This window comes from Mirounga leonina, unplaced genomic scaffold, assembly GCF_011800145.1.
Source record: "Mirounga leonina isolate KUSES-001 unplaced genomic scaffold, KU_Mleo_1.0 Mir_91, whole genome shotgun sequence".
Lineage (NCBI taxonomy): Eukaryota > Metazoa > Chordata > Mammalia > Carnivora > Phocidae > Mirounga > Mirounga leonina.
In genome coordinates, this window is record NW_023270839.1 from 29,242,561 (window position 1) to 29,263,978 (window position 21,418).

At 37.8% G+C, this 21,418-nt stretch overlaps 1 protein-coding gene across 2 annotated transcripts in view; it reads right to left on the reverse strand.

Annotated features, from left to right (window-relative positions):
- The window catches only part of WDR72 (WD repeat domain 72), a 228,266-nt gene that overhangs the window by 163,783 nt on the left and 43,065 nt on the right, over positions 1 to 21,418 (reverse strand). For both annotated transcript variants that reach the window (XM_034994225.1, XM_034994224.1), the window contains 4 exons: positions 18,990 to 19,134; positions 16,333 to 16,566; positions 13,792 to 14,012; positions 11,073 to 11,268 (listed from right to left, as the gene is read on the reverse strand). In XM_034994225.1, coding sequence (XP_034850116.1) covers positions 11,073 to 11,268; positions 13,792 to 14,012; positions 16,333 to 16,566; positions 18,990 to 19,134 — 796 coding nt within the window. The remainder of the gene's footprint in view (positions 1 to 11,072; positions 11,269 to 13,791; positions 14,013 to 16,332; positions 16,567 to 18,989; positions 19,135 to 21,418) is intronic.

The following is a 21,418-nucleotide window of genomic DNA, read 5'->3' on the forward strand; positions in this document are numbered from 1 at the left end:
CCAACGATACCCTGCAAATATCACAATATGCCTAATACATATTAACATGCCAGATTATTAAAAAAAAAAAGGCGGGTTGAGTAATACCTTAATTAAAATGCACACCCACACTCACATACATACATACACACAAACACCTATGTATGTGTTTTATCAGATAACCATTAATCATATAATGTAGAATTTAAAAAATAAGTCACAATGAATCAAAATAATACAGAACCATGTTCATGTGAAGTATAATTCTATAATAAAGTTTAGATAATTGTTCAAATATTTATAGCTAATAAGGATTGAGAAAGAAGCAAATCCAAATTTGGGGAAAAATACTTGTGTTTATTTTGTTAGTAGCCTTTCAATGTGTTATCTAGATTTTAAAGGACACAGTAGAAACTACCTCATGTAGAAAACTTTTCTCTTGAATTTTTCTACATCTGTGGAATTGCCTCACTTTGAAAAGATTGTGAACTTCTACTAGCAAACTAACAGTTATATAATTTCACCAAACTAGATGTCTTTGTTCACTAGATGGAATTATAGAAGACTACTGTGTGTGTGTGTGTGTGTGTGTATGTGTATGGTATAGGGCGGTGAGCATGCATGTAAGGGTGTCTAACAAGGCTTTATAGCAATGTAAAAAAATATACAATGAGACTCCTATGCCTCTCTTCAGTGATACATTGTTAATTGTCAGATTTAATTTAATGAGATTAAATTAAATTATTGTATTTTTATTCTGGTGTGTGTGTGTGTGCGTGTATATCTAAATATCAGGTATTCATATATTATATAAATATATGAGATATAAATATATAAGATATATATTTAAGTGTATAAGTACATAAATATCAGATACATCAGATATTGATCTATGCTCCCCAACTGTACTACTACCATTGAGTAACTTCAGTGCATCCCACATTAAAAATCTTTCAGACTAACAGAAAGCCTTAACTTTTTTCACGTCCTGAACCCCCTCAGTAGTCTGGGGAAAACCAGTGAACCAGCCCTTTTTCACAATATTGGTTTAAAATGTCAAAAATAAAATACATAGGATTATAAAGGATATCAATTATATTGAAATGCAATCATCAAAACATATTAAAAACCAAGCTTATATGCTTCTTTATTCATGCATGAAATGACAAGAGCTAGTGGTGTGCCTAAAACTTTATGGCAGTGGTAAACATGGTACTCTGAGATACCGGTGACAATTGTGATGTGATACGAAAATACCTGTGACATCTATTGTTGACAATGTCACAGTTATTGCTAATACTGCTGTGAAGCATTCCCTACATTCAAAGTGGAAAGAAAGGCTTCATTTCATTTAGCATTCCCTTTAAAAAGGGATTTGTGGATTGTGGAGTGAGTGAAGGGAAGCAGCTTTCTAAAGCTCCCTGCTACGCCTCCCAGGGTGTTACATTAATAATGAAAATAATGAACTAATAAGTGGATAATGCCTTCCAAGAGACTTACACGGTATAAAAATAAATATAAGCATGTCTCTGTATACAATAATACATGAAGGAATAAAATACTGAAGTGTAATGTATTAACCGTTCATAATGATTATCTGCAAGTGTTGGGATCCTGTTGCTTCTTCAAGATACCTTCTTTATACTTTCTGTATCTCTGGTTTTTCTTTTGATTGAGTTGAAATTGACATAACATCCAGTGAACTGTTTCAAAGTGTAAAGTCGGTGGCATTTAGTACATTCCCAATATTGTGCAAACAGCGACTCTCTCTAGTTTCAAGATTTTTCATCACCTCTGAGGAATATCCCCTACCCGTTAAGTAATCCCTCCCTCCCCAGGTTCTCCTCCCCTCATCTACTGGCAACCATTAATCTCTATGGATTTGCTTATTGAGGATATTTCATATAAAATGAACCATATGATATGTGATCTTTTGTGTCTGGCTTCTTTCACTTAGCATAATGTTTCCGAGGTTCATCCAAATTGTGGTGTGTATCAGTACTTCACTGTTTTTTAGGGTAGAATAATATTTCATTACATGTGTATACCATAATTTGTTTATCCATTCATCCATTGATGGGCATTTGCATTACTTCGACCTCTTGGCAATTCTAAATAATGATCTTATGAATTTTTATGCTCAAGTTTCTGTGTGAACATATATTTTCATTTCTCTTGGGGTTATACCTAGGAGTGGAATTTCTGGTTCATATGGTATTCTATGTTTAACTTTTTGAAATATCACCCAACTGTTTTCTACAGAGGCTGCACCATTTTATATTCCCACCGGCAATATACTAGGGTCCTTATTTCTCTGTATCCTTGGGAAACCTTGTTATTTTCCTTTTCCTTTTTTTTTTTTCTTTTTTTTGGATTATAAGCATCCTAGTAAGTGTAAAGTGGTATCTCATTGTGATTTTATTTTGCATTTCCCTGATGGCTAATGATGTTGAAATCTTTTCATGTGCTTGTCAGTCATTTGCATAGCTTCTTTAAAGAAATATTTTTTCGAGTTCTTTTTCCTTTTTAAAATTGGGTTGCTTGTCTTTTTGTTGTGTTGTAAGAGTTCTTTATATATCCTGGATATTAAACCCTTATCAAATATATAATTTGCAAATAATTTTCCCCATTCTACAGGCTGTCTTTTCATGTTCTTTTTTTTTTAAGATTTTATTTATTTGTCAGAGAGAGAGAGCACAAGCAGGGGGAGCGGTAGGAAGAGGAAGACACAGGCTCCCCGCTGAGCAAGGAGCCCGACACGGGACTCGAACCCATAACCCTGGGATCATGACCTGAGCCAAAGGCAGACGCTTAACCGACTAAGTCACCCAGGTGTCCCTGTCTTTTCACATTCTTGATAATGTTCTTTGATACATAAAAGTTTTAATTTTTATGAAGTCCCATTTAGTATTTTTCATTTGTTGCTGTAGTTTCTTTTTTATTAGAGGAACCATGTGGCGTGTGTGTATGTAGGTGTGTATACAAATACACATATATGCTTATATGTATGCATATATATTTGTGTATGTATATAAATACATATATATGCATGTATATATGTGTGTGCATGTATTTATATGAACACATATATAGTTAATTAATAAAATAATAAATAAATAAAATTAATAAAAATAAAGCCAGTATTCTCACATAGAGTAATGTCTTACATCTTTTCTGCAAAATTGTGTTACGTGTCATCATCATCATCATCACCACCACCATGAGGAAACTAAGGCTCTGATCAATTTAATTTAGTGATTTGCCAAAGAGTGAAAAAAATTAACAGAGGCAGAATCTACTGTCTCTAAATATTAGGCAATAACATTCATTTGATACATTAGGAGTGACTAATGAGTCATAAATTCAAACTGCTATGGTAATATATGAAGGATATATAATAAGTACAGATGACATTTATCTAGTGCTAACTGCTGTGAAGAGATGGGGAGTCTTTGAGGAATTCAAAGTGGACTGAGTAGAACAAGAATTCAAATGTAGCAGTCTGAATCCCAGGACTCATGATCATAACCCCTCTGGATGCTAATTCCCATTTGAGACATTAAACTTTGACAATTGAGCAAATATTTAGTTGTTAACCTGCAAACAAAGTTCATATATACAAGTGTGTACATACACATTGACATACACACACACACACACACAATTTCATATGAGCCAAAATTTCAAATTATAGTGTAGCTGTGATAACGGGGGTCAAAGAGGAAGAAATAAAGATTCAAAAATAGGCAACACACTAAAAATACGTGTTGAGTAATAACATCAGTAATTATTATAATAAAGAAGAAAAGGGCTTGGAAACGTGTTGTAGGAAAAATCCCATCCTGTGCTTTAATGTATCCTATTTTTCTTTTCTAAAAACAATCATCCCAAGAGGGTTCCATCTGTAATATACCACAACAAAATAAGGTGGCTTTGAGAAAATAACATACTGGGAAGACAATTACCTGCCAGATGCTGCATATCCAAAATCTACCTGTAACACTCACATGATGAAGGTCATCCTCTGATTGTGCTGACAAGGCACCTGTACCTACAGAGGGGTGACCTTGGTAAGAAAATGAAGCAAAACTGTCCTTCAGGGGCGCCTGGGTGGCTCAGTTGGTTAAGCGACTGCCTTCGGCTCAGGTCATGATCCTGGAGTCCCGGGATCAAGTCCCGCATCGGGCTCCCTGCTCGGCAGGGGGTCTGCTTCTCCCTCTGACCCTCCCGACCCTCCCCCCTCTCATGCTCTCTCTCTCTCAGTCTCTCTCTCTCAAATAAATAAATAAAATCTTTAAAAAAAAAAAAAACAAAAAAACCCCCCCAAAAAAACAAAAAAACTGTCCTTCAGAATGGTATGGCTGGTAACTAGTGGAATTAGAAGTTTATTTTATATGCTATATACTACAAATAAAGACAACAAGACAATACTTGTGGGCTGGAAAATGACTTCTCCATGTAGTGACCTTGTGTGATATTTTGGTGTAGCAAAATAAGAATTTAACCACACGATTCTATTCTATTGGGGAAAATATTAACTGCACATTTCTGGGAATCTGTGTCCAGCATTCATCAAATATATCCCTCACCCTAAACAATTAAAGCAAACTCAGATCTAGAGTAGAGGATTAAATGCTAGATATTTTCTAAAAATATGGCCTATTAGCTATTACTTGACAAACCTTATCTTACCTTTCTTAATAGTTTTATTTTTATTTTTTATTATTTATTTATTTATTTATTTTTAAAGATTTTATTTATTTATTTGAGACAGAGAGAATGAGAGACAGAGAGCATGAGAGGGGGTAGGGTCAGAGGGAGAAGCAGGCTCCCCGCCGAGCAGGGAGCCCGATGCGGGACTCGATCCCGGGACTCCAGGATCATGACCTGAGCCGAAGGCAGTCGCTCAACCGACTGAGCCACCCAGGCGCCCAATAGTTTTATTTTTAAAATTTTCTTCTTAAGACTATGTATTTTGAAGCCACAAAAGAATAAATGCTTCATTTACATGGTATCATAATAGACTAATGTTCTGACTAACTGGTACTAGTTTCACTAAGAAAATGAAATTAAGAAAGAAAATTCAACACCTGTGGTAAAAAAACTCTGAAATGTGTTTGTCTTCTTCCTGACCTCCTTAATTTCATATGCATAGGCTTTGTTCCAATGGTCTGTTTATAAGTTAGCTGTTTTAAAACTCACAATGTGTTTTCCCACAGAAACCAAGTCATGACCAGAGGCTGGGTCCTCAGGCCAGGCTCTTGGAATAAAGCTTCCTGCTCAAGGTCACACAGCTCACATTACCCGAGCAGAAGCAGGAAGAAATGAATAAAAATAGACTCACGTGGACCCTGAGTTCTTACCTCGTCACTGGCCAAAGACTTCGGTCCTCCTTAAACTCCAGGCTGTAAGCCTGTAAGATTTCCTCAGGACTGCAATTCCACCACAGATGTAATACCTTTAAAAAGTCTTCCTGGGGCGCCTGGGTGGCTCAGTTGGTTAAGCGACTGCCTTCGGCTCAAGTCCTGATCCTGGAGTCCCGGGATCGAGTCCCGCATCGGGCTCCCTGCTCGGCAGGGAGTCTGCTTCTCCCTCTGACCCTCCCCCCTCTCATGTGCTCTCTCTCTCATTCTCTCTCTCTCAAATAAATAAATAAAATCTTAAAAAAAAAAAAAAAAAGTCTTCCTGAAGCAAGGAGTGCCCACCTCCCCAGCAGGAGGCATGGGAAATGGATGGGCAGCTGCCCATAACCTGTGCAGGGGACTATCTTCCCATGGGCACAGGAAAGACTGCTCTACGCAGTGATTCACAGGTTTGCCTCTCCTTCCTTCTCACCAGCTGTTGCTACTGCTGTCCGAGTGCCTGCCAGTAACAGTCTCCCTCCTTGCAATCTGCTGTTTCTAATCTGTCATCTGAGAAATCAGATACCCAGAACTGTTAGCACTGTGTGTAAATTTGAGAACCAAGCTCTGAGAGATAGCCCGAGACCCTCTCTTTCAGGAGAGCATTAGCAGGTTTCCTGGCAGCCATTTCTTTTCTTCTCAGAACTTTCCTTATCTAATTCCCTGTTTGACAGTCTCAAAAAGCTGACCTCCATCTGCAAGAAGTGTTCCTGTGTATAGTACAATGGAGAACAAACCAAAGAGAGACATCCATCCTAGTGCAGGTGCCCTCTACCTAACCTGGGAACCTTTAGACTCAAAAACATCTTTGCATTCCATATCCTCATAGCAAAATGGGTAAAACCATACAGTTAGTATGGTGTAATGGATTAAAAATTATAAATTGCTTTAGCATGAGTTATTATGAAAATCATGATCTTTAAAAAGAACTGCCATCCTTCTTAGAAGTCTATAAAGCACCCTGCATGGCAAATCCAGCCTGCTCCCTGCTTTTGTAAATAAAGTTTTATTGGAACACAGCCTCACCAACTCCTTTCTATATGATCTATGGCTTCTCCTGTGCCACAAAGGCAGAGCTCGGTAGGAGATCATGTGGCCCGCAAAGCTTAAAAACTTCACTCTCCAGTTCTTTACAGGAGTTTTTCTGATCTATCTTACTGAGTTTCATTTTCAAGCAAGTAAGGTTTCATTTTCACATACACACACACACACACACCCATGTGTGCGTGCACACACGCATACAAAGACACACACACACAAACTGCTTAATATGGCATATTTCACAACATAGGCCATAAGCTTAAAAGAAGACCTTCAGTAGTAACAACTGTTTTATTAGTAACATGTGAGAAATTCATTGCACGAGTTTTCTGCTATGTAAATCCGGCACGGTGAACAGAAAAGTCCTCAGAATTATCTTAAATTCAATTCTTAAAAGAATAATGAGCTCAGAGCTGAGATTTATTTCTGGTGTGTATTTTAGGGGTAAAAAAATCAGTATTACATTATCCCTATTGTGTCTCATAGCAATGAGGGTGACAAAGCCGCCCAGGGTTGTCAGTGCCAAACACATTGTGGGAGCTCAAATATTAATCAAAATGACATCTCCAGTTTTTTCCCTTCCTAATCAGGCCTAAACATCATGGGACATCCGGCAAATCAATAAGAGAAACTAGATGCCCTCATCACTCCCAACCTGGCAGCGCTGCATTTTTAGCCAGAAGATGAGGCCTTCGCTGTTACATAAATACTTCTCTGCTTTGGTTGTTTGCCTCTCCTGGGAGATAAGCATGCCCACCTGTGACCCCAAACTTTACCCTGGCATGTATCTGACCATGCCACCTGTCACAGTGAGAAACACTTCTTACGATTTCAAGATAAAACAGGCATGGGGGTATGTGGCTCTAGACTATGCTTGTGCATTCTACCCAAAAGACTAAATAAATGAATAAATAAATCTTCAATGAAGTGAGAACAGGCTGTTTTAAAGTGTTGTGAAAAATGGATGAAGTCTCATATTCTATCTTCTACACTTGGGGAAGGTGGTGCAGGGACTGACTTGTACCCCACACTCCAACCTTCCACCAAAGTGGGTATTTGGCCCAGTTGAGAATTAATTACTTTTTAGCTTCATTCCCCTCCCACCACCTTTTCTTTCTAGGCCCCTTTCCCGCAAATCCCTATCCCACTGACACCTCCTATTTTCTCTCTATAAGCTTTGGGATTGCTCTAGTGCTGAAAGATGCCTTAGTGTCAATTTTTCCCTCCTTCAGGTATTTAGAGGAGTCAGAGTACTGGAGAAATGGAGCAGGGAGTAGGTCTGTTCACATATGAAACGAAGTTTGAACCTTCTAGCAAAGCTTAAAGGAAAAATCCCAGAAAAATTACCTGGAGTAGAAAATACACAGACTTATACCCGAGGAGATGAGACAGGCCCTGTGAACTCCAGAAACCCTAAGGGAGACTTGGAGGAGAAAGCTGAGGATCTACCTGCAGTTGGCCAGCCATGATCTAAAAGCCACTACATGGGCCAATGTTAAGGTGAGCTCATTTGTACTCAATCTACTGAGATCCAAGAAAATTTGTGTTAATTCATTCATTCATTTATTGATCCATGTGCCAGGCACATCAGTGAGCAAGCACATTCTATAGCCTCATAGCCTCTTTTCTGCCTAATTGTTTTGGTCTTAGTTGGTATTTTTCCTCTAACTGTATGAAACTATAAACGGAAAAGCTTCTTGATCTGGATTTTCCCACTTCTACAGGAAGAGGATGAAACAGAAATCTAACACAGTAAATGAGATGGAAGAATCTTAGCCACATGAAATCCAGCTTGAGAAAAAAAGTTGTTCATTCAATTCTAAACGAAACTGGAATTGCAGAGGTTAAAGGCAACCCGAAACAAAGCCAGTAATAGACACAGACTAAAAGGTATGGCATAAATTTATCCAAAAAGGATAAGCATGGTGAATGGTGAGCAAAGTCAGGGTGTCAGCCATGGGCACAGTGTTGGGGGGGTTCAAATGAAATTGCTAATGGGACAATGTTTTGAAAAACTGAAAGGGCACAACACAAATGTGAAGGAATTTCCATAATTATTAGTAATATTTTCACCATTATAGGTTCCATCTTAGTTAAGGTTAAGGTTGTGTATGATGTGTCCATCATGGCCACGATGCCAATTATTGTCCATTTGACCACCCACTCCACCCTTTCCCTGCTCTTCTGCGTCTGCTCCGGCCCTTGGCTAATGCCTAGAACTGAAATGTCCTTCCTCTCTGACTTCCACTTGGATCAAACTAAGGAAGGTGATTGCAGAAGGACAGAGAAAATAATTTCTTCCAACTCTTTGTCTCAGTCCTGCATCTCTGGGAGGAGCGTTTTCTCTGCCATGACTTCAGGGAGTGACCATTCCTCCACGGTTTCCACTCTCACACGGGGCCACTAACACTATTCATATCCTCTTGTTGCTTCAGCCCTAGGCAAGTGGTGAGAGCTTCCTGATACTGCCAGTGTCTGGGCGATGGAGGCCTCACTATCCATTCCTTCTCAGTTCCCTAAGTCCTATCCACACCCTTATAATAGCCCTTTCATTAGTCTCTTCATTTGGCCCACCTGGGTTAAATTCAATTTTCTGCCAGGACCATGACTGAAACACAATTTTGGCATCTATTTATTGACATAGAAAGATTTCTGACAGAAAGTAGATCAAAATATTAATAGCAGTTATCTTTAGGAAGCGGGACAGGATTATTTATTTTTCTTTATTTTTCTCTATATTTTTCAAATGTTCTGCAATATTTGGTTATGGATTGGGGAGTATAAAAATAAATGATAAAATTAAAAGAAAATGTGGAATAAATACAGTTTCAAGAAGTACTAGTGTTTGGGGCTCCTGATTGACTAAGTGTCTGCCTTTGGCTCAGGTCATGATCTCAGGGTCCTGGGATGGAGCCCCATGTCAGGCTCCCTGGTCAGTGGGGAGTCTCCTTCTCCTTCTCCCTCTCCCTCTGCCCCTCCCCACCGTTTATGCACGCGCTCTCTCTCAAATAAATAAAATCTTAAAAAAAAAAGTACTAGTGGTTTGGTTTCCTCTTTTATTGCCCACCCCATCAAAAAATACATAAGTAAAAAGTTGCATAGGCTGAGAGGTATCCTGATGGAGCAATGGAACTGTAAACATTTGTCAATGCCCAGCTATTTCTTTATTCTCGCTAGATTCTATTTTCTAGAAAAAAATACATTTGATTAGCAAGTCTTCACAATTTCACAACTGAAAGCAATGCAATTGCACATATTTATGTGTTTTAGAGACTTAGATTCCACAAGCAGAAGCCAAAATTTTGCTTCCTTCTTTTATCATATTAATAATAGTTAACTATTACTAAGGGCATAGCACCTACAGGCACTGTTTACAAGCATGGTCAGTATTAGTTAATTTAATCCTGACAGGAAGGCGGTATCATTACTTCCGTTTCATAGATGAAGAGATTGACATGCAATGGAGCCAAATTGCTTGCCTGAGGCCAACCTTTGTTAGCAGGTCGTGGAAGCAAGCCCAGGCTTTAGAGCTCATTTTATCCATTATACTCAATTGTCACTCCGGTTGATAGATTACCAAAGAATTGTAAAACTCTCCTAATTTTGTGCACATTGTGCAAAGAAAGATGGGGCCCTCATATTGGTTTGCCGCTTATTAGCAATGTAATTTTGTGCATCTACAAATCAGAGTTAACAAATTCCTCATCAATAAAATGGGGAATAAAGTCTCTTCCACCACCCTAGAAGTTGTGATAATCTAATGGGAAATGAACATGGAAGGCCATCAAAGCTGTAAAGCAAGGTACAAATGTAAGGCAGAATTACGTTGCACCCACACACCAGTACATTAGTAATCATCATTAACACATGAAAGTCAAATGTAAAGAAAATAGCCATTATTTTGGTGAAGTATGACTCTATAATATTATAAACCATCCAGCCTGTTAATAACACCCAACATAAAACCACCACTGATTAATCAATAAAAATCATGCAATGGCTTCAGTAATATGTACTCTCAGGAGCACTCCCCTGACTCCCATTCATTAATTACCTTGCTGTATTTGATAAGTTCCCAGCATCTGCCTGAAATGTGTTACTCTCAATCTTAAGTTATAGAGTAAAACTTTTTCGAAAACTTTAATGTTCACACTGTACATTCTCTACGCTACCACATCAAAAGTTCAATTGAGCCACTCAATTTTCAGTTTCCCTGACTCGACTTTTTGGAGTTTTGTAATTAATTATATTCCACTATTACTGATCATCAATTAGCTCAAAATGTTGCTGAGATGGTGAGTATGCTGAAGAAGGCAGAATTTAATGATAATTTGAGACTGGTAGGACACTAAATTTCTCTCTTGTTAATAATTAAAGTGAGATAACTTATGTTTTTATTTATAGCTTCCAGAAATATCCGGCTCATTCCTGCGCACTGCTCTGTCAGCTAATCATCAGTTGGTCAAGCTCTGACTTAGGCCATTGTGCTTTATTTTCCACACACGCCTTCAACCAAAGCCATGAAATGCAGCCTAACCAAAGGTTAGAGCAGGTAAGGTGGTCACAACATATTCTCTGGAACTCTCCACCTAGCCAAATGCTTTGATGCATAAACATATAAAGAATGAAAGGGGTAAAAGTCCAATTTACCTGTTTCAATTTCCCAGATGTAAGCGGAGTCGTCTGCACATCCAACAATTAGAAAATTCTCAGCCGGGTGCCATTTTATCATCCTCACAGGGAAAAGGTGCTTCCGGGCATGCAGGAGGCACCTCTTCTCCTCAAGGTGAAGGACAGCCACAGAATGGTTACTGCACAGACAGCAAATTACCTGATCACTTCTTAGCTGTGGGGAAAAAAACCCAAAAACCAAAAAAAAAAATAAAAAACCAAAAAAAAAAAACAAAACAGCATTATTTGTAAGTAATCATCAAACGCTTTCCTTAAAATTAAATCTGATTTTTTTTCCTCGTAACATAAAAATATTTTGTTTAAACACCATTTACAAAATGACATTTCTGCTTTCTACAGGACCTCTTCACCTAACATTGTAAAGAGGAGCTTTAAACACCAAGTAGATTTTAAATTCAACAACTCATTACGAAGGTCAAGAGACACAAGTGAAAAAGGAGAATTCCAAGCCAAATCTACTTATAAGATAAATGAAGGACTTGACCATCACGCAGCAAATTCAGGCAGTGAGGCAGACATTGGAAATAATGCAGAATAAAATAAACCCCAGAACTAATTTGTTGCCACAAAAAGAAGCTATTTGTAGACACAAGCTTAGGCCCAAGGGTATCGTGAGCTGATATTTTCCACTTAGAGCCTCAGAATGTGATTTGGTGCTGTTCCCAGAACTATTCAGATTCTAATCCAAACAGGAAACTCAGTGTAGACACAATCTAAAAGAGGTAAGCACTAGATAGTTCCAACTGAATGCACAGCTTCAAAGATACAAGGACCAAAAATAGGCTCACAGGACAAAGATTTGTAAGATACTTTTTAAAAAGTCAGCATGTGGTTACCTTGAACACAGTTTAGGACAAAGACCGACCATGCTGGGTGCTGTGAGGCTAATCTGGGAGGAGTTTACAGGGCAGGTCTGTGCCTCACCAAGAGGGCCCTGTGTTAGTCAGCTGGTGGTGGGGGTGGGTGGGGTGGCTGAGGGGAGGAGGGTTAGCTGGGTAGTGGCTCTTTCACCTCTTTGTTTCTTTTCTAACCACTTTGCTATGTGGATGCTCCTACTTTCACTAGGGCATCTAGCCAGAGTTTCAGCTGCTGTGTTTAAACCATCAGTTGGGATCCCTTGAGAATCTCCTTGTGCCCATTACTGACCTCTTTCTGTGGGGTGCTGGGAAGCAAGTTATTTTTCCTAATTCGTTCTAAGGAGCCTACAGAAATCCTGAGGGGGGAAAAAAATCACAAAATGGCAGGGGTGCTGTATGGGGAGCCTGGACGGTAGGACAGGGCAGATGGCACTGCCTCCTCACTACTACCCCTTAGAGAACCTGCACAACCCACAGCCTCTAGAACAGAGGGCCCAACGTACTTCAGGAAACTTATACACACATACAAAGTGTGAACATACACTTAACATGCGAACACAGATCCTATAGCTGGAGGTCGACATACACTAGAGACCCACACTTGGCCAATAGATTCTCTTTTCTATGCATTTGAAATTGAAAAGCTAAAAGAGGTCATAGGAAGAAGTAAGATTAAGGAGCAATCACAGAAAACAGACTCTTGGGGTAGGGGACTTGAAGAGTAAATAACCTTGGTTCCTGAATTTAAGTTCAAATTTCACTGGGTCCTTGTTGTAGTACTTTGTTTTGTATGTCTAAAATATTGCCTCTTATGCCCTTTCAATAAACTCCTTTCTTATTTGGCTTGGTTTGGAGTTAAGTCATTTATGATTGAGGCAGAAGTAAAAGAGGTCAGGATTTTGACTACTGTCCTGGAGCTTTAAGGAAAAGAAAAATGATTTAAAAAAAGAAGAAAAAGAGGGAACTTCAGCAATAAAAGACATATCAAAGTATCCCAAATCACCATATGGAAGTCTTTTTTAAAGTCTCTTCACTTGGTTTCACTGATTTGTTTAATCATTTGTGTTACTGAAATATTTCCTTCATTATGTCTTATTACAAAATTACAGTGTAAGTTTTCTCTGAGTTTACTTTGCAGCTGATTTTTTAATGTTATTATTACAGAGAAATAATTTTGACAAGTCAATCAACTGATTGACAAACTCAGGAAACTCAAAAGTTGATTGTTCGTATTTTAACAAAGATGTCAGCTTTGTGGAAGCTGAATTTAAGTTTATATTACATGTGAAAATTATATTTGAAAGTATTTCCTTTTGTCCTGCACAAGGCAGATGCTCAGAAATTTGTTAAACAAATGAAAGAGAGCAATTAAAAAACCTATTTAAGAAAAAGAAAATATAACTATCAATATTATTATAAAAGTAAATTATTCAAGGCAAACATTATTTTCTAATTTATAGATTCCTATATATTTGAATTGCTTCTACATTGTCTATTACTTTTAGTAAAGAATAATTAAAAAAATAAAAATGAGAATTCCATTAAGATATAGAATTAGGGAAAAAAAGAAAAAAAAGTAAGAATTAACTGGTTTTTGTAAAGACAAGAATTGACAAAACCCTTGCTTTAGAATCAAATTATTTGCATAAGTTGTAATAGTAATAATGCATATAAAAATTAGAAAGGAATTCATAAAAATTATCCAGTTGTAGTATGGGTACACAGAACTTTTTTCTGTGGGAAAATGGGTTAATTGCCCTTATGTTTTTTTAATATGTAACATAAATTTATGTTATGTTTTACTCTTTGTCTTAACTTACTCTGAAGTTCTCTGGTGACATCAAAAGACTTGTTACTGGACCGGCTTCCAAAAAGAATTTATGCAAAACTTCTTCAGTGAAGATATTCCACAAGATGACACACGAGTCCTGGTCCCCAGACACAAGCCAACTTTGGTCTAATTTCGAAGAGAGACCATGTGGGTAAAGTAATGAAGTAACACTTTGGTGATGGCCTTTGAGAACTTTGTAAGGAAGGGAATCTGGAAAACAAACACCAAATAATGAAAAAAAAATTTTTTTGCTCAAGAAATAGTGCTAACATTTTCTTTTATAAAATTTTAATGAGAAGAAAATACGTATAATTAAAGCTAGGCAGTTGGTTAAAAAAATGAATGAACAACCCTTGGACCATCTCAAAAGGCAAGTACCTCCTCATAAGCTAGCTCATGCTTTTGATGAAGTCTGGTTGTTCGAAGTCTGCTAATTCTTTAAGGATGTTAGCAAGTTAGCTAGCACCAATGTTAGTTTAGTTAGCAAGATAGCCAGCACCAAAATTAGCTAGCACCAATTCCAGTGCCATCAAACAGCAAAGGCTGTTCTAAAAGAATGAAAAATTCACACATTTTGCTTCTACAAAAATTAATCTCAGGACTTCACTGTTGCCCCCCCAATAAGCATAACCAAGTCTATTATAAAAGAAAAGCATAGTTTCACAGAACAATTTTGCCTTAAAAAATATTAGAGACCACCTAGTTTTATCTCTTTGTTTTATCGATCAAGTACCAGAGGTGCAGAGAAGTTAAGCAACTTGGATCCAAGTGTAAAGAGCATGGCATAATGTTTGAGAACAGAGCTTTGCTGTTACACGAATCCAGCTTTGGTCTTCTAGGTATGTCCCTTACTAGATGGGTCACCACGACAAATTGCTTTTCCCCTCTAAGTCACAGGTACTGTACATGAAAAACTTGGGATAATAATAGCACTTACTTCACACAACACTGTTGTGTGGAATAAATATGATAATGCCCTTCATTTCCTAGCCCTAGTACTTGGTAGGAATGTGGATATTGCATACCATAGCTGTACTAGAACATAGGGCTACTGACGCCCAGTTTCCATACTGCTTCTTACGTCATCATTAGCTAAAACTTAAAAAAAAAAAAAAATGGACAAGACCACAGACCACAAACCGTCTTTACTAAAATTGAAAAAGAGTCCCAAAGAATCATTGTTATGTCTATTAAAGAATCATTAGTTACTTCTATTCCATGAGGCACATCCTCATTTTATATCCCTTAGCAAAGCAAGATGAATATTAATTCAAATGTTCAGGTCAAATGTAGATTTGTACTTGTTTTATGGATAAGAAGAAATTGGCCTAGATAAAAAGTGCTAAGGTCTTAAGCTTTTTCACTAACTTTTAACAGCAGCTATTGAGCTGTGTAGCAGTATATTACCTGTCCTCTGTTCATTGCTATTTACTCCTCTATCTTAGGTAATCACTGAACATAAAACAGTAACATTGAATAAGTAGCAAAAGTAAGCTGAGAACAGTAACAAGATGTGTCTTAAAAGGTGAGATTTGGCTTTTACTCTTAAGGACCTTGCAGTCTAGTAGTATCCATGCGTTAAAACATATCAAGTATCTACACATCCCCAAATCTCAATCGCTTCCTGTATATTCCTTCCTTTACATAAGACAAATTACCACACAACAGTATTTATTTAATAGGTATTCACTGTTGCAATGCACAAAAATGTATAGGAACATATCTACATTTCATTAACAAAAAAATAAAAAATTAAAACAGGAAGATACCATTTTCTCCTGATTGGCAAATACTAAAAAGTTTAAATGCACACAAAGTTGGCTCATGTGTGGGGAAAAGGCATTTTCATAGGCTGTTAGTGGACATACATATACATAGATGTATGTTCTTTGGAGACCATTGTTAGATATATTTTCAAAATTAAAAATACTCATAAATGTCGATTCAGTAATTCTACTCCTGAGAATTAATACTATCGATATCCCCACATATATATGCAAAGATGGTAAATTCAGCATTGCCTCCAGTAGCCGAAGACTAGAAAAAATGAAACACCTATTAACAAATTTTTTAAAATTAAAGTTTTTATTATTATTAGTCATTTAAATGGAACTCATAAAGAATGTGCTCCAGAATATTTTATTAAGATATGCTTCAGGAGATTTCAGTAAAGTGTACAGACTATGCCTCTATTTGTGTAATATTATTAAAAGAATGCATATTGCTATGTTGGTATGCACTTATATATGCATAGAAAATTTCGAGGAGGGTATAAAGAAACTTATTAGCAGTTGTCTTTGTTGAAGGGAGCTGGAAGATCAAGGAAAAAGAGAAACATATTTCTCATTGTATAAACTTCCACTTGACTTTAAAAAAAAAACTAGGTGTTTTTACTTTAATATTAAAATATGTACACATTAATTAGCAAATGGCAGCAAATTCTTTAAGCTTCAGGAATCTTCTTATTACAGCTTGTTAAAGTTGAAGCTTAAATAAATTAAATAAATAGGGTTAAATAAAATTCAATGACCTTTTAATAAAGAACCGCCTTCTAGAAGTCCTGCTTTGGCAGCATTCAAAGCCTGTGTAATGAAAATTGTCCCATCTTCACAGCCACATATTAGTTTATCAAGACTTGGAACATACTCTGATGAAGTGACTCCGACTGTTGCAGTCCCAGAGACATGGTCAATAATACTTTGGGACATGGTACGATGCTTATCAAAATTATCTTGAAGGGTCCATGTGGCAGTTATTGGTATTTCTAAAAGGAAAACACATAAAAAAGGGAAAATTCAGTTTATAAATTCATCATAGATATGGAAAATGTTTTCAAGGCACCATCCCTTGGGGTACCTAGAGGCTCTTTTGCCATCCTAACAGTTGGCTAACTGCAGAAGAGTTCTCCTGTGATCCATTGTCTTTATTCCAAATGCTATTTCATTGGTCCTCTGTCCTTCAAGGAGTCTCAGAAGAATAGGTGTGTATTCGTGCATTCATCTTAGACTTAGGTCACCTAAAAAGAACTGAGAAACTCTTGCAGTGATGTAAAGTGTTGGTCCAATCTCATAAGTTCTCTATGTGTCTCAGCAACATTAAGAAAGAAAACTGGGGGTCTCTTAGTTATGTGAAGAAAATGGAAGAAATGTATTCTTTAAATATCAAGGGTATGAATATCTCAAAATTGCTCCTGGGCAATTATCCATGAGTACCAAGAACGCTGGTTATCATTTTGCATAGCTTGCCACCCAACCATTTGAACTGGGCATCAAGTAGGCTCAGGAAGGGAGAGAAGCTTGGACTCGGGAGCAAAGAGGGCAAGTCAAAGCCAACCTACCTTTCTTTTCTTTTCTTTTTTTTTTTTTTTAAAGATTTTATTTATTTATTCATGAGAGACAGAGAGAGAGAGAGGCAGAGGGAGAAGCAGGCTCCCAAGGAGCAGGGAGCCCGATGCGGGACTCGATCCCAGGACACTGGGATCATGACCTGAGCCCAAGGCAGATGCTTAACCATCTGAGCCACCCAGGCGCCCGCCAACCTACCTTTCTATGAAAGAAAACCCAGGTCTTTCAGTACATATGCCACAGTGACTATGAAAACCTAGAAACCAAACCTGAGACAAACATCAAGTGCTGTCGTAGATGACTATGGTTCTACTTATAAAGAAGATTAATTAGATGCTTACTTAATTCTGCTGCTGGCTGTGGAACATAGGTGAGAAATCCTAGGTTTACCATTAGGTGGCCTCAGCAGGGGCATGGTGTGTATTTTAACTCTTTTTTTTTTTTTTTTAAAGATTTTATTTATTTATTTGAGAGGGAGAGAATGAGAGACAGAGAGCATGAGAGGGAGGAGGGTCAGAGGGAGAAGCAGACTCCTTGCCGAGCAGGGAGCCCGATGTGGGACTCGATCCGGGGACTCCAGGATCATGACCTGAGCCGAAGGCAGTCGCTTAACCAACTGAGCCACCCAGGCGCCCGTATTTTAACTCTTAAAACTGAACTTGTGGGAAACTTTTCCATGCACTGTACCAAGTTCTACATCTATTTTTTGATCCATTTCTTTTTAACCTAGGACTATTATGAACCATTTTGAAAACATCTGGAACAAACACACTCTAAGTTATACCAGTGATTTTGCTAAACAGTGGAAACTTGCACTTAGAAATTCAAGTATTGAGTACCTTGTTTCTGCTGTGCCCCAGACAAGGATTCACAGAGATGACTTAATTATTTGGGAAAAAGAGAAAAAGAGTAAGACAGTCTTCCTCAATTTGGAATATGTGGTCTCAGGGCTTTGAAGGTTCTTCACAATAATGTTTACTCTAATGATTTCAGTTTTGTATTCTAAGAAAAACTAAAATAAGCAAATGCTAAATGTTTTAGTGGCCAAGTTTATATCTGTTCCTGTTGCTCTAAGCAGCTGCAACAATACCAATAGAGAAATTGGTTGAAAAGGTACAGGATGGGGCACCTGGGCGGCTCCAGTCAGTTAAGCATCTGCCTCCAGTTCAGGTCATGATACCAGGGTCCTGGGATCGAGTCCCACATCGGGCTCCCTGTTCGGCGGGAAGCCAGCTTCTCCCTCTCCCCCTCCCCCTGCTTGTGTTCCCTCTCTCGCTGTCTCTCTCTCTCTCTGTCAAATAAATAAATAAAATCTTTAAAAAAAAAAAAAAGGTACAGGATATAGGCATGACAAATTCAAAAATATTGAGTATGGTATATCAGCCTATCCTACATTCATACTGCAAGCATTCATTTCAATAAAACACCATTCCTGTTAAATTGATGTTAATTTGAATTATATCGGTTTTATTATTGTACAAGATCTACAAACATCATGTTTGGGGTGCCTGGGTGGCTCAGTAGGTTAAGCATCCAACTCCTGACTGCTTAGTCAGTTAAGTGTCCAGCTCTTGATTTCGGCTCAGGTCACAGTCTCAGGGTCGTGAGATTGAGCCCTAGGCTGGGCTCTGCACTGGGTGTGGAGCCCTTTTGGGATTCTCTCTCTCTCTCTGCCCCCAAAATGTTTATACCTACCTTCATGTTGACATCTAATGCATAGTGGTGCATGAGAAAATCTGTCTTATTTGTAGCCTCGTGTGACACAAATGAGAAGAATACTGAATTAATTACAAACTCGTTCTCAGAAGACATATGATTATAAATAGATTAGAAATTGTCTTACCTCTAGGAGAACCATCAAACTTGGATACAGGAACATCAGGGATATGCCACAAAGTAATTCTTCCTGAGACTGCTCCAGAGAAAAGTACCTTATAAAAAGGCTCTTTCCGTTCATTCATGTAGCCCATAACAAAGGAAAGGCTCTGGTCCAAAACAAAAAGTTAGCTTTTATGTAGAAAAAATATCTAAATATAAAATGACAACCATTGGCTTAAAATGGAGGGACAAGACTTCATAGATGAACTAAACTGTTTCCATTTTTTTCCTGGTCTTTCAAAAATTCCAAGTAATTTAAGTGAAATAATCTCTTACTCAAGACAAAAAAAAATTGATAAAATAGAAGCAAAGTCATCAGCTAGACTTCAGAGAGTTAATATTTAACATTTACTGAAGATGTTCTGTCTGCGTATGACACATACTGTTAGGGGTTTTCCATCCATTCAGCTAAATAATCCTCACAATAATTCTGTGAAGTTGGTACTATCATTGTGTCCAGATTACAGATGAATAAACTGAGAGTGAAGACGTTGATTTACCCAAAGTGAAACAGACAGCATTGTGCTTTGGAGTCCAATAATTCTGACTCAAGAGCCCATGTCTTCGTGACCATACTCTACTGCCCACTAGGCGGCCTGATTTCTTTATGGCCCCTTGAGTTCCAATTGTCAATGAAAACAGCAACAACTAATATTTGTATGGTAATTTTGTCTTACTAATATGCTTTCTACTTTCTGTTGACTATTTTTCAGATTTAGTGTATTTGATTTTACATATTCTAAGTGGGCACATATAAAAATGAGTCCATAACATAAATAAAAAAGTAAACAAACATTATATTTATATAAATAAATATATAGCTATAGTTTATATTAATATATATTATATATTTATATATGTGAAGTTATAATGTTGCTGAGGCAGAGTATGAATATTGGGCACCAGAGTTCTGGAAGATATGTTTTTACTAGTGAATGAGTCTAGAATCTCTCTAGTACCTCAGTGCAGTGTAGATGTTGTTTGGGCAGACTTGCATACAGAGATTCTGCACAAGGGATCAAAATAATGAAGCAATTATAAAAACAAAAACAAACACTTCTTTTGATGTACAAATAAAAGGCACCCTGGAAAGAAAGCCAACTGCTGGTGCTAGAATTAAAGAAGTCTACAAAAGTGATAGTTCCTAGTCAGAAAATAGGCTTGAAGGTCAGGACTTTGATGTATTATTGGAAAAATTCTATAATGTATCTGTGGAGAATATTAAAGGCCAAAACACTGCTCTATTTAATCCTCACAACAAAGCTACAAAGTAAGTAAACATGGTTATTATTCCTGGTGTGGAGATACGAAAACCAAGACAGGAAGAGAAAAAGAAAGGAATCCAAGACAACGCAAGCAAGATGTGTAATCCTTTATCATCTCCCAAAATGAGAGCATTGCAGGAGAGAAAACAGTTCCTATGAAGTCAGTTCTCTGAATAAATCTTTTTTTTTTAAGATTAAGAAGGCACTTTGGAGTCTTATACTTGTCAGGCCATCACTTTTGTAGGTGTTAGAAATGGTGTTGATAAAATTTGGGTAAACTGGCTTCTTAAACTCTCTTGACCTTGAGGAACCTTAGCACTGACTAGTCCAACTCCCTCGGGATTTTGATCTAGGAATGAAGCTCCAGAGAGGCGGGTGGTTACTCAGGTTGGTGGCGGGCAGCATGCGTCCGCTCTTGCAGCTTGGGGCACTGCCCGGTGGCTCACAATCCTGGGCTACTGTCAAACCCCTCTGCCCTCACTTCTCACACCCACTCCTTGTCGCCTCTGCCCCCATCCTTCCCAGGGGTTCCTTCTCCAGTTCTGCTATTGACCTGCAAACCTCCTCAGAGCCCCTCACCATATGAATTCTGATTTTTCATCACAGTCCCCATACACATCACAAGGAGCACTCGTCCTCCGAGAGGGAATACCTCTAAGAGGTAATAAAATGGTCTTTAAGAGTGAATTCTCTTGGGTTAACTGCCTGGATTCAAATCCTGGTTTAGCACATACCAACTCTATTAAAAGAGGCAATTACTTGATCTGGACAATTTACTTAACCTCTCTCTGTCTCATTCTCCCTAACTGTGAAAGAAGGCCAATAAAAGCACCTATTATATGGGATCGCTGTCAGGATTAATGAGTTGCTAAAGGTGAGGTGCTTAGAATGGTGTCGTACATTTGGTACACATTCAGTGAATATTAACCATTCTTATTATCCACTTTTCAGGACAATGAGAAACTTGCTCCAAAGTCTCACTGCCAGACTCTGGGGCCAAACAGCCTAAGTTCAAATCCTAGGAATTAACCTTTCTGAACATCAGTTTCAAAGTGTGGTCATAGTGGGAATGCATGTAAATGAAGGAGTGTCTGACAATAATAAGGCCTTGGACATAAAGTTACCTAAC